At 43.0% G+C, this 13,483-nt stretch overlaps 1 protein-coding gene across 9 annotated transcripts in view; it reads right to left on the bottom strand.

The window, feature by feature from the left end:
• The window catches only part of REPS2 (RALBP1 associated Eps domain containing 2), a 221,826-nt gene extending 212,482 nt beyond the window's left edge, over window positions 1–9,344 (bottom strand). For all 9 annotated transcript variants that reach the window (XR_004271124.1, XM_032285998.1, XM_032286002.1 and 6 more), the window contains exon 1: window positions 8,991–9,344. Coding sequence is in view for 8 of the 9 variants with exons in the window: in XM_032285998.1 (XP_032141889.1) it covers window positions 8,991–9,230 (240 nt within the window). In the remaining variant the exon portion in view is untranslated. The remainder of the gene's footprint in view (window positions 1–8,990) is intronic.
• Between the last annotated feature and the right edge of the window lie 4,139 nt (window positions 9,345–13,483).

The following is a 13,483-nucleotide window of genomic DNA, read 5'->3' as shown; positions in this document are numbered from 1 at the left end:
TGCTGCTTTAAGCTGCTAAGTTTGTGGTAACTCATTATACGGCAATAGATAACTAATGCAGCAACCAAGAAAGGGGGTGACCATCCCAGTTTGCTTAGGACTATCTGAAGACTGAAGTTCCATGCCCCAGGAAACTCTTCAGTCCTGAGCAACCCAGGTTAATTAGTTGCCCACCAATAGATAAGTATGAAGAATAGCATGCCATGAATACAAAACAAGAGAAACTTGCCTATGCAAAACAACAGAAAGTTAGAAAAACCCCTCCTTTTAAAGTTATAAGCAGACCAGGCGCAGTGGCTCACATGTGTAATCCCAGCACTTTGCAAGGCTGAGGTGGGCGGATCACCTGAAGTCAGGAGTTCAAGACCAGCCTGGCCAACATGGCAAAATCTTGTCTCTACTGAAAAACATAAAAATTACCTGGGCATGGTGGTGAGTGACTATAGTCCCAGCTACTCAGGATGCTGAGGCAGGGAGAATTGCTTGAACCCAGGAGGCGGAGATTGCAATGAGCCAAGCTCACACCACTGCACTCCAGTCTGGGAGACAGAGCAAGGCTCTATCTCAAAAAAAAAAAAAAAAAGTTATAAATAATTGGCAATACAACTCAATATTTCCTCAAAACCAATTGTCTACACCCTTAAAATAGGACAACCCCTACTTAGGAGTGTGAAACTAGGACAATGTTCAAATCCACCTTGTATTCCTGGTCTTCAGCTGGTTACTTTTTCAATCTCCCTACAGGTTTCCCAACTATTCTAAATCAGTTTTCAAGCCCGGCTATCTCCATGATAGCCAAAGGTTTGACTGTATTGAACCATCATGAGTCTTGCCATTTGACCATAGGCCACAGGTACCTTTTCTGCCCAACTTAAACCCCTGTATGTTTCCATTTCCTTCTGCCTACCCTGGTTCCTTCCTTAAAGATAAGCCCTATGAACCATATGATATCTAAGACTTGCTTCAGGATAACAAAGGGGACAGGGAACAAAGATGGAAATGTAGATGGAATAGAATTAACCATGCACTGATGGTTGTTGAGCCTGAATGGCAAGTGCAGCAGGGTTTAATGCATTATTCTATCTACTTGCTTATTTGAGATTTTCCATTTTTAATAAGATGAGAAAAGGTAGGGCATGGTGGCTCACACCTGTAATCCCAACACTTTGGGAGGCTGAGGAGGGAGGATAACTTCAGCCCAAGAGTTTGAGACCAGGCTGGGCAATATAATGAGATACCATCTCCACAACAAATTTTTAAAAAGAAAATTAGCCAGGCTTGGTGCTGCATACCTGTATTCCCAGCTACTTGGGAAGCTGAGGCAGGAAGATCGTTTGAGCCCAGCAGGTGGAGGCTACAGTGAGCCATAAGCAGACTGCTGCACTCCAGTCTGGGTGACAGAGCAAGACCCTATCTCAAAAAAATAAAAGATGAAAAAAAAAAAAAGAAAGCCCATGAAAGTCAATTAATTAGCTCAAACATTCCCTAGCACCCTCCAGAATATAAGTGTGCATTCTGCTGTCTATAAAGGTGTTCTTAATGTTCATACACGTTTCGAACAGTACCCCAGTCATGTGACATTCTATATAAATAAGGAAAAATGCCACCTACTTCCCTTTGGCATAAGGGTCTCTTTACTGCACTGTAACAATGAGTCATTGTAAATGTAACTAATAAAGATTTTTTAAAAGGAAACATAAATGAACTGAAGTTACATGTGTCAACAAGATGAATTCCAAAAACGTAACAATGAGAGGAAAAGCAAGTTGCAGAAGGATACACAGAATACAGCATTCCTTATGTTGAAAAGACATCCAAGACAATACATTTTTTAGTGATTTATATATACACAAATATATATATTGACATATACATACAATAAAAGTAGAAAGAAATCTTCAAATCATGCACACCAAATTCAGAACTGTGGTAACCTCCAGGGTAGGGAGGGAGGGGAATGAGACCAGAGAAGGGGACATAGGAAGCTTTCACTCTAGCTGGACTGTTTTACTTCTTACATGGCATGGTGCATACCAGTTATTTGTTGGGTAACTCTAGTTTTGCATGCCTGAAATATTTTATTACAAAAGAGTCAACAAGTAACTATCATGCAGAGGTACTCCTTTTAACCAAGCAATGGTTTGGCTCTGATACTTCCTGTATCTACTGGCATTCATTCTATTTTAGAAAAAAAAGGGCCAGGCGTGATGGCTCACACCTGTAATCCCAGCACTTTGGGAGGCTGAGGCGGGCGGATCACCTGAGGTCAAGGGTTCGAGACCAGCCTGGCCAACATGGTGAAACCCTGCCTCTACTAAAAATAAAAATAAAATAAATAGCCAGGCATGGTGGCATGTACCTGCAATCCCAGCTAGGGAGGGGCGGGTGCTGAGGCAGGATAAACACTTAAGACTGGGGAGGCGGCGGTTGCAGTGAGCTGAGATTGTGCCATTGCACTCCAGCCTAGGGGAAAAGAGTAAGACTTCATCTCAAAAAAAAAAAAAAAAAAAAACACTGTTAATCTAAAACAGCATATAGTTAGTCCTAGTTACTGAGGTGTTTTTTTTGTGGGTTTTTTTTGTTTTTGTTTTGTTGAGGTTTTTTTGAGACAGAGTTTTGCTCTTGTCCCCCAAACTGGAGTGCAATGGCGTGATCTCGGCTCATTGCAACCTCCGCCTCTGGGGTTCAAGCAATTCTCCTGCCTCAGCCTCTCGAGTAGCTGGGATTACAGGCACGCACCACCACGTCCAGCTAATTTTTGTGTTTTTAGTAGAGGCGGGGTTTCGCCATGTTGGCCAGGCTGGTTTCAAACTCCTGACCTCAGTTGATCCACCCACCTCAGCTTCCCAAAGTGCTAGGATTACAGGTGTGAGCCACCGTGCCCAGCCCCTAGTTACTGTTTTAATATGCTGGCCTCTAGTTCCCTAAAGTAGAGTTACAAAATGATATGATCTAAAGATATAAAAATATAAAGTTGTTTCATTTACATTTTTTAAAAAATAGTTCTGGCTAATAATCTAGCAATAAGCAGAAGTTCACAAGAATTTGTCTTTTACCTATAATTTTCTTTAATTATTAAACAGTTGCTTCAAAGAATCAGAAGAGAGCCTTTAGAAAGGACTTCTTCCCAAAGGTGAGGGCATGCGCACATTTTTTTTTTAATATTCCCTACTTCTCACAGCTTTGTTTTACTTATTTGCCTCAATCAAAGCTGCTTAAACAACCAGACAACACTTACTGGTTTTTTTTCTTTTTTTAAACCATCAGTGATTTCCCTTGATATGGAAGCAACTGTGTTTTATAATTATTCCCCTTAATGTCCAAGAATTATCATAAAAATGAAAACCAACACAGACGAAGCTGGAAACCATCATTCTCAGCAAACTAACAGAAAACCAAACACTGCATGTTCTCACTCATAAGTGGGAGTTGAACAATGAGAACACATGGACACAAGGAGGGGAAATCACACACTGGGGCCTGCCAATGGGTGGGGGGAGGCTAGGGGAGGGATAGCATTAGGAGAAATATCTAATGTAGATGACAGGTTGATGGCTGCACCAAACCATCATGGCACGTATATACCTATGTAACAAACCTGCACATTCTGCACATGTATCCCAGAACCTAAAGTATAACAAAAAAATTTAATACAGATGAGATCGGGAGCATACATGTATAATTACATAAGTCATGTATGTTTCACATAAGCATAGAAAGAAATGTAAAGAGATATGCACCAAATTGACTTTATATACTCTTCTGTTACTTGGCTTTGAAAAAATAATGTTCTCATTTTTGAATTTTAAAAGAAAACTCCAATAAAATGTACATATGTTTAAAAATTTTTAAGAAAATGAAAACTAATTTTAATGATGACTTGGAATATGCACAGCATTCCCAGAGACTGACACTATTCTAAGAGACAGATATTATAAAGCAGTCTATATAGTTTGTTAATTCATTACATCAAATACAAAACTTGCTGCTTTAAGGTAGATATTTTATTTTTTAATGAAACAGGGTCTGACTCTCTCACCCAGGCTGGAGTGCAGTGGTGTCATAATGGCTCATTGCAGCCTCAAACTCCTAGGCTCATGGGATCCTCCCACCTCAGCCTCCAGAATATCTGGAACTACAGGTGTGCCCCAGAGAGAATTAAATAGGGGGTGGGTGTGTGTGTGTGTGTGTGCGCGCGCGCACGCACGTGCGTAGACAGGGTTTTGCCATCTTGCCCAAGCTAGTCTTGAACTCCTGGGCTCAAGCAATCTTCCTGCCTCAGACTCCCAAAGTGCTTGGATTTACAGGCATGAGCTACTGGGCCTGGCCATAGCCTATTTTAAAAGGTCTTTTGGTCTCTTTACAGAGTATTTATTTCCCTGTGCTGACCTATTTTAAGAGCAGGATTCTAGCACTAGGTGGAAAATGACAGAATGGAACACTTTTAAACTAGAAAAAGAAAATATGTCTAAGAACAGGTAATGGTTTTGTTTAATATTTCAAGACAGAGCTACAAATGTTAGAGTGATTTGTTTCCCAGGTTATATTTTGTTGGTATTCAAAGACCAACATTTTACTAGAAGGCATGGCATGTGATGAGAATCAGGTCTGGGTTTGACACGTATTTGGTTTGGGTTTGAAAGCCTTACTTTACTTAATTTTGAGACAGGGTCTTGCTCTGTTGCCTGGGCTGGAGAGCAACGGTGTAATCATAGCTTGCTATAACCTTAAACTCACCGGCTCAAGGAATTCTCCTCCCTCAGCCTCCAGAGTAGCTAGGACTACAGGCATAAGCCACCAGGCCCGGCTATTTTATTTTTTGTAGAGACAGGGTCTTGCTATGTTACCCAGGCTGGTCTCAAACTCCTAGCCTCAAGCAATCCTCCCATCCTTGGCCTCCCAAAGCACTGGGACTGCAGGTGTGAGCCACTGCACCCAGCTGACATTTTATTTTTGTATGTTATTTTTCAAGTCTTTTCTCAACCAAAAAAAAAAAAAATCTCAAGTATAAAAACATTTGCATTGGAACATAAGCTCCATGAAGACAGAGATTTGTGTTGAGTTCACTATTATAACCTCAGCACCTAGGACAGTACCTGACACACATCAGAAACTCATATACATTTTCCACCTAGTGCTAGAATCCTGCTGTTAAAATCAGTCAGCAAAGGAAAATAAATACTTCGTAAAGACACCAATTCATTTCTGGTGGGAATGCAAAATGGTACAACCACTTTGGAAGGCAGTTTGGCAGTTTCTTATAAAACTAAATATACTCTTACCATGTAATCTAGCAATCATTCCCCTTGCTATTTACCCAAATGAGTTAAAAGCTTATATCCTGCATGTAACAAAAAGCCTGCATACAGATGTTTATAACAGCTCTATCCATAATTGCCCAAACTTGGAAGCAACCAAGATATCCTTCAGTAGGTGAAGAAATAAACTGTAGTACATCCAGACAATGGAATATTATTCAGCACTATAAAGAAATGAGCCACCAAACCATAAAAAGACATGGAGGAATCTTAAGTGCATATTACTACATGAAAGAAGCCAATGTTAAAAAGTTTATATACTGTATGACTCCAACTATATGACATTCTAAAAAAGGCAAAACTATAGGACAGTAAAAAAAAAAAAATCAGTGGTTGCCACATGTTAATGGAGAGGGAGGGATGAATCAGTGGAGCACAGATTTTTAGAGCAGTGAAACTATTCTGTATGATACTACAATCGTGGATCCATGTCATTATACATTTTTCCAAACCCACAGAATGTACAACACCAAGAGTGAGCCCTAATATATAGACTTTGGGGAATAACGATGTGTCAATGCAGGTTTATCAATTGTAAAAACTCTATCATTCTGGTGTGGGATGTTGAGAGTAGGAAAAGCTATGGGTGTGTCGGGACAGGGGATATATGGGTACTCTGCTAAATTTTGCTGTGAACCTAAAACTGCTCTGAAAAAAATAGTCTATTAAAAAATATGTTGAGGCTGGACACGGTGGCTCACGCCTGTAATCCCAGCACTTTGGGAGGCTGAGGCAGGTGGATCACCTGAAGTCAGGAGTTTGAGACCAGCCTGGCCAACACGGTAAAACGCTGACTCTACTAAAAATACAAAACTTAGCTGGGCGTGGTAGCAGGTGCCTGTAATCCCAGCTACTCGAGAGGCTGAGGCATGAGAATTGCTTGAACCCAGGAGGCAGAGGTTGCCGTGAGCTGAGATCATGCCACTGCACTCCAGCCTGGGCAACAGAGTGGGACTCAGTCTCAAAAAAAGAAAAGTTGAGATTTTGTATACATATGCCATATATCTCACACACACATATATGTATATGTATGTGTGTTTGTGTGTGTGTATCTCAACTGGGGAAAAAACCCTAAGAGGCTCACTTCCATAACAAAGTAACAAGTATAGTGGTTTATTTTTACTCCAAGGAGCAAATAAAATTAGGTATTTTTATAAAGCATTTACTTGTGGTAAGACTGCAAGGTTCTCACTCTTCCTGGAACATTATTATGGTAATCTTAATTGTATGCTTATTAAGAGGAAAACCTGGTTGTTACCACAGAAAATACCAGGGCTTGTTAGTGCCTCAAGATTTGAGCAGTTATACCTGTTCGGCCACTTAAATCTCAACTTACAGGTTCCTGATTAACAGGGAAAGGGTAAAAACATCTACACTTGTTTTAAAGAATGGCTAATACACTGATGGGGTAATGGAAATTAAGGTGGATGGAGCATACACTCACCACCAAAGTGATGAGTGAAAATTAGGTGTTTGCTAGCTTTGACTCTCTTAGAATTACATATCCAGTTTGCCTTCAATGTTCATTTTCACCTGTACCAAGAATACTGAGTTATGGTAATTTTGTTGGATTAAAGGGGGGTGATGTGTTTTTGCTTTGATGGGCTGAATAAGGGAGCGTCAAGCTCTGAGAGATTTACTCCAAGCAATCTTTTTTTTTTTTTTTTTTTTTGAGACGGAGTTTCGCTCTTGTTACCCAGGCTGGAGTGCAATGGCGCGATCTCGGCTCACCACAACCTCCGCCTCCTGGGTTCAGGCAATTCTCCTGCCTCAGCCTCCTGAGTCGCTGGGACTACAGGCACGTGCCACCATGCCCAGCTAATTTTTTGTAGTTTTAGTAGAGACGGGGTTTCACCATGTTGACCAGGATGGTCTCGATCTCTTCACCTCGTGATCCACCCGCCTTGGCCTCCCAAAGTGCTGGGATTACAGGCTTGAGCCACCGCGCCCGGCCTACTCCAAGCAATCTTGTAGGGATGTCCCTTTTTGTCAGTATTTGAAGCAGTCTTTTGCAAGCAGATTTCAACTGGACATCAAAAATATAATTTTATTCATGCAAAGGCACTGTGCCTTTGGTCTTAAAACATATGTACCTCAAGAAAGTATGGGTTCTAACAACAGGATATCCTTCCCAATTCCTAAGGAGGCATCAACCAACATATTCAGATTTAATATGCTCACCGCCTCTTATAACATCCGATGCATTACTGACAACAAAATAAGTTTAATAGGTACCCAGCTGTCACTTACTGCTGTATAGCCTCAGTCAATTATTCCTCTTTCAGCTGGGAAGCAGCTACAGCATTGAATAAACATATGCTCGGGAGTATTCTGAGGGCCTCATGTAATAGCCATGGTTTGTGTTTTAAGACACTGAGTTTCTCTTTACCTGGTACAGCTCAAATACTCATCAGCAATGGCAGAACTGTCTACATATCAAGGACTTCTTTAGGGACAAACAGCCATGCTAAGTTCTGTGAATACTAGTTATATTTTCAGAAATCCCAAATGCAGAAAGGTGAATGATTACAAAGCATCTAAAGTTATGCTCACCAACATAGAGCCATATGCACGCTCTAGCAGTATAAAACGCAGTCTTGTATTTTTTTTAAATACAAATGAACACAATGAAATTGCAAGTGAGCCGTAAAACCCTCAGATCTCCTTTGAAACTAGATTTTAAAATACCACTCGTCACTCTAAATATTCAATTGGTGTTAATAACATTCATACTATTGCTTTTAGGAAAAGCTTCATTTCACGTTTTGAACCTGATATTAACAATTTTATCACCATGAAGTCCTAGTGACATGAAATGACAAAGGGCTTGTCAAGTAGTCTTTCTCCAAGCTCCAAAGAAAGCAAAAAACAAAAACAGCGTCTGGTATGGGTCATCCCCTAGTCCTTTTCTAGGTATAAAACAGCCAAAAGGTGGTAGCTATGACACCCCTTACTTTTCACTTCTATTTGAAGTCCAAGTAATGATAAGATGGGAAACTACAGCTGTTCCCCATGGTGAACTTCTGAAGTCCACCTCTAGCGTCAAATGGGAAATTTGGCTTTGACCTGACAAACGTCCTCTTGCAGTACCGTGTCCCTGCTCTGCAACTTGTCATTAAGGTTTTCGATTTAATATTAATATTTACAAATATGTTACGGGCAGTTATATATAGTAGATACATACATATCACAAGTACATAGAGAGGACAATATTCAGCCCTGGGCTCGAACCCTACAGAGACACAAGCCCTTCAAGTTCAAATCCCAACAAGGCACCCTGAGGGCCCACTCAGGGGAGGGAGGGGCAGGAGCAGCGAGCAGAGGTTAAAACAGACAGCAGCCAAAACAAACACCACTTCCAGAACAGGACAAACTTTAGGCCTGCACGGCTGCAGAACCCCAGAAATGGCCGGGGGAGGGGAGGGAGTGTCAGTCTCAGGGAAGGAAAATGGGGAGAGCGCACCCAGCACTGGGCGAGGAGCTGAGCTGCGGAGGAGGCTGGTGTCCCCCGGGGACAAGGGCGTCGCCGCCATCCCCGGCTGCAGAGCCCTCTCTGAGAACTGGCCGAGGCCTCCGGGTCCCTGGGGGTAGCCCTGCCGCCCCACTCGCAACCTCCGCCCCCGCAGACACTGTCCCCACAAACCCGCAGGGACAGGAGGCGGAGGGACCTACCTGGTGCAGCGTCTCGGCGGGCAGCTGCGACGCCCGAAACAGGTCAGCCACGGGGCCGGCAGCCGCAGTGACCGTGCCGGGGGCGACTCTGGAGGCCTCGGGGGCCCCAGGCCCGGGGCCCCCGCCCGCGGCGCCGGCGCAGCGCGCGAAGAGCTCGGAGTAGCACTGCTGCTCGCCCTCACTCAGCAGCAGCGGCGGCGGCCCGGAGCCACAGCCCCCACCCGCCGCTGCCGCCTCCATGGGGCCTGCAAGGGGGCGCGGCGGAGCCCTGTCCCTAGCTGGGGTGCCGCTGTGTCCGCCACAGCCACCGCCACCTCGGCCTCAGCCACCGCCGCCGCCGCCGCCCCCGCCGCCCCCACGCCCCGCAGCTACCGCGCTGCCGCTTCCTCCCGGCGCCCGCGGGCCCCGCCCCCGGGCTTGAATGTTGTGCCTCAGCCGCGCGGCACATGGAGACAGGCGCGGCGCGGCCCAATCACAGCCTGGGAGCTCACCCAGGCCCCGCCCCCGCCTCCCGCCTGCCCCGCCCAGCGCCAGGTAACTAACCCAGCGCGCCGCCTGCCCTCCGCCCTTCACCTGCTCCACCGCCCAGGGAAGGCGGGTCCGGTGCCTTTCCAAGCCCACACTTCAAGGGAGCGGAGTCTTTGGCCATCGGCCCTGGCTGGGAAGGGGTCATCTAGACCCAATCGGAGAATAGCGCTTTTCGGGGAGCGGGGAAGGCTGTGATGTTTTCTCGCTTAGAAGGCTGTGGCAGGTGTGGTGATCACACCACGCCGTGCCCTTTCCAGAAAAGGGACAAGGCATGGGAAATTAGGTTTCTTTCTTCCACAGCAGTACTGCTCACGTCCTAAAGAGCTAGAAGACACAGACGTCTGTCCAAACAGGGTCCCACTGGCCCCAGAGTGTTCGGGGTGGTATAGGAGTTAGGCCACCTCCTCAGACATGGCTCAGACCAGGAGTTGAGAATAACGTCGGTTACTCGTAAGTACTAGAGTAGTAAGAGTATAAAAAGACCCATTTTGCAGATCATTTGGTCCAAACTCTGCTTTTACAGATGAGGAAACTGCCGTGTTCACCTTCATTCCTCCAATACTAGTTGAATATCTAGTATGTAGCACATTTAGACGCTAGGGCCTGAAAATACAAACCTCGGTAATACAGGATCCTCACTCTCCAAAGGAAGCACTTCTTTTGGTAGTTCAACAGGCATTTTTTGTAAGTACAAAACTTGCTCAAGCTCACACCAAAAATCAATACGAGAACCCACATCTTTCCACCCCTGCCCATGTCCTCTCTCTCCATTCCTCCCTATCCTAAAGCATACACACTATGTTTTTCAAATGTGCTTGCTTCCACCGCAAGAAAAAAGTGGCCAGTACTCTAGCCACTCTTTTTTTTTTTTTTTTTTTTTTTGAGAGGGAGTTTTGCTCTTGTTGCCCAGGAGGGACGATGGCACAGTCTCGGCTCACTGCAACCTCCACCTGCCAGGTTCAATCCGTTCTCCTGCTTCAGCCTCCTGAGTGGCTGGAATTACAGACACCTGCCAACAGGATTTCACCATGTTGGTTAGGCTGATCTCGAACTCCTGACCTCAGGTGATCCATCCCCCTCGGCCTCCCAAAGTGCTGGGATTAAAAGTGCTACTTTTAAAAGAAAGTCCAGGCTGGGTGCAGTGGCTCATGCCTGTAATCCCACCACTTTGGGAGGCTGGGGCAGGCAGATCACTTGAGTCTAGGAATTCAAGATGAGCCTGGCCAACATGGTAAAATCACATATCTACTAAAAATACAATAATTACCTGGCCATGGTGGCACGTGCCTGTAGTCCCATCTACTTGGGAGGCTGAGACAGGAGAATCACTTGAATCCGGGAGACAGAGGTTACAGTAAGCCAAGATCATACTACTGCACTCCTGGCTCAGACCAGAGCCTGGGCAACAGAGCAAGACTCCATCTAAAAGAGAGAGAGAGAGAGACAGACAGAGAGAGAGATTTATCATTCATCTGTTGATGGACACTTAGGTTGATTCATATCTTGGCTATCGTGAATAATGCTGCAATAAACATGAGGGTGCAGGTATCTCTTTGATTACAGAGAGAGAGAGAGAGAACACAAAAACATGGAAAGGCATCCTATGCTCATGGATTGGAAGAATTACTATTGTTAAAATTACCATACTACCCAAAGCAATCTACAGATTCAACATGATCCCTATCAAAATGCCAATGACATTCTTCACGAAAATAGAAAAAAATCCTAAAATTTGTATAAAACCACAAAAGACCCTGAATAGCAAAAGCAATCCTGAGCAAAAAGAACAAAGCTGGAGGCATCACACTACCTGACTTCAAAATATACTACAAGCCATAGTAACCAAAACAGCATGGTACTGACGTAAAAAGAAACACATAAACCAATAGAAAAGACTGGAGAACCCAGAAATAAACCCACACATTTACAGTCAACTGACTTCCAACAAATGCACCAAGAACATACGTTGGGAAAGGACAGTATTTCCAATAAACGGTGCTGGGAAAACTAGATATCCATATGCAGAAGAATAAAACTAGATATCTCTCTCTCTCTCTCTCTCTCTCTCTCTCTCTCTCTCTCTCTCCATATACAAATATCAACTGAAGTTGTATTAAAGACTTAATCTTAATCATAAGACCTAAAACTATAGAACTACTGGAAGAAAACATTGGAGAAATGCTTCAGGACATTGGTCTGGACAAGGATTTTATGGCTAAGACCTTGAAAGCACAGGCTAGAAAAACAAAAATAGACAAATGGAACAATATTAAACTGAAAATTTCTTCACAGAAAAGGAAACATCAACAGAACGAAGAGACAACCTGCTGAATGGGAGAAAATATTTGCAAACTATTCATCCAACAAGAGACTGATATCCAGAATATAAAAGGAACTCAACTCAACAACAAAAATAAATAAATAATAATCCCATTAAAAAGTAGACAAAGGATCTGCATAAACATTTCTCAAAGGAATACATACAGATAGCCAACAGTATATGAAAAAATGCTCAACACCATTTATTATTATGAAAATGCAAATCAAAACCACAATGAGATATTATCTCACTCCATATAAAAGAGAAAAGGAAAGTCTCATACACTGTTGAGAATACAAATTAGTATTGCCATTATAGAAAACAGTATGGACATTTCTCAAAAAACTAAAAACAGAACTACTATATGATCCAGCAATTCCACTACTGGGCATTTATTCAAACGCAAGGAAATCAGTAATCAAAGAGATACCTGCACCACCATGTTTATTGCAGCACTATTCACAATAGCCAAGATACGGATCAACCTAAGTGTCCACCAACAGATGCATGGATAAAGAAAATGTGTTATATATACATGATGGAATACTACTCAGACATAAAAAATAATGAAATCCTGTCATTTGCAGCAACATGGATGGAACTGGAGGTCATTGTGTTAAGTGAAATAAGCCAGACACAGAAAGACAAATATCACATGTTCTTACTCATGTGTGAGAGCTGAAAAAGTTGATCTCATGGAGGTAGAGTGATAGCTATCACAGCCTGTGAAGAGTTGGCGGCGGTGGGGGGGATGGAGGGAGGTTAGCTAATGGATACAAAAATGCAGTTAGAAGGAGTAAAATCTAGTGTTTGATAGCATAGTAAGGTGACTATAATTAATAATTTATTATATATATCTTTTTTTCTTTTGAGACAGGGTCTCAATCTGTCACCCAGGCTGGAGTGCAATGGTGCAACCACAGCTCATTGCAGCCTCAACTTCCTGGGCTCCAACAATTCTCCTGCCTCAGCCTCCTGAGTAGCTAGGACCATAGGCATGCACCACCATGCCCAGCTAATTTTTTTCATCTTTTTATAAAGACACAGTCTCGCTATGTTGCCCAGGCTAGCCCACTCCTAGGGCTCAAGTGATCCACCTGCCTCAACCTCCTAAAATGCTAGGATTACAGGCATGAGCCACCATGTCCAGCCTGTTGTACATTTCAAAATACCTAGAATATTTGAAATGTTCCCAACACAAAGAAATGATAAATGTTTGGGATGATGGATATGCCAGTTATTCCAGTTTGATCATTACACATTGTATACATGTATCAAAATATCACATGTACCCCATAAATATGTACAATTATTATGTATCAATAAAAAATGTTAATACATCTTAGAATTTGCTTTCATAAAGGGATATATATAACTTTCACCCCAAATAGTTTTATTTTTATTAAAAACAATAAACGAAAAACACCTCAAGAAATACTGCTGACAATAAATATACTTTGGTATATGGCCAACTAAAGGACCAAGATCAGGAAGAGAGGAGAAGAGGAAAAAATCATGAAATTGTAAATACAAAAAAAGGAAAGGAAAGGGGAAGAGAAGGAAGAGAGATACATAAGAAGAAGAAAAAAAAAAATGATGTCAACCTCAGTGATAGCCAGAGTAATATTTCCCTTTTGGAATCTGG

The sequence above is a fragment of the Sapajus apella genome, unplaced genomic scaffold (assembly GCF_009761245.1).
Source record: "Sapajus apella isolate SASKATOON/1434 unplaced genomic scaffold, GSC_monkey_1.0 scaffold17, whole genome shotgun sequence".
Lineage (NCBI taxonomy): Eukaryota > Metazoa > Chordata > Mammalia > Primates > Cebidae > Sapajus > Sapajus apella.
This window is presented reverse-complemented; position numbering and strand designations above follow the sequence as displayed.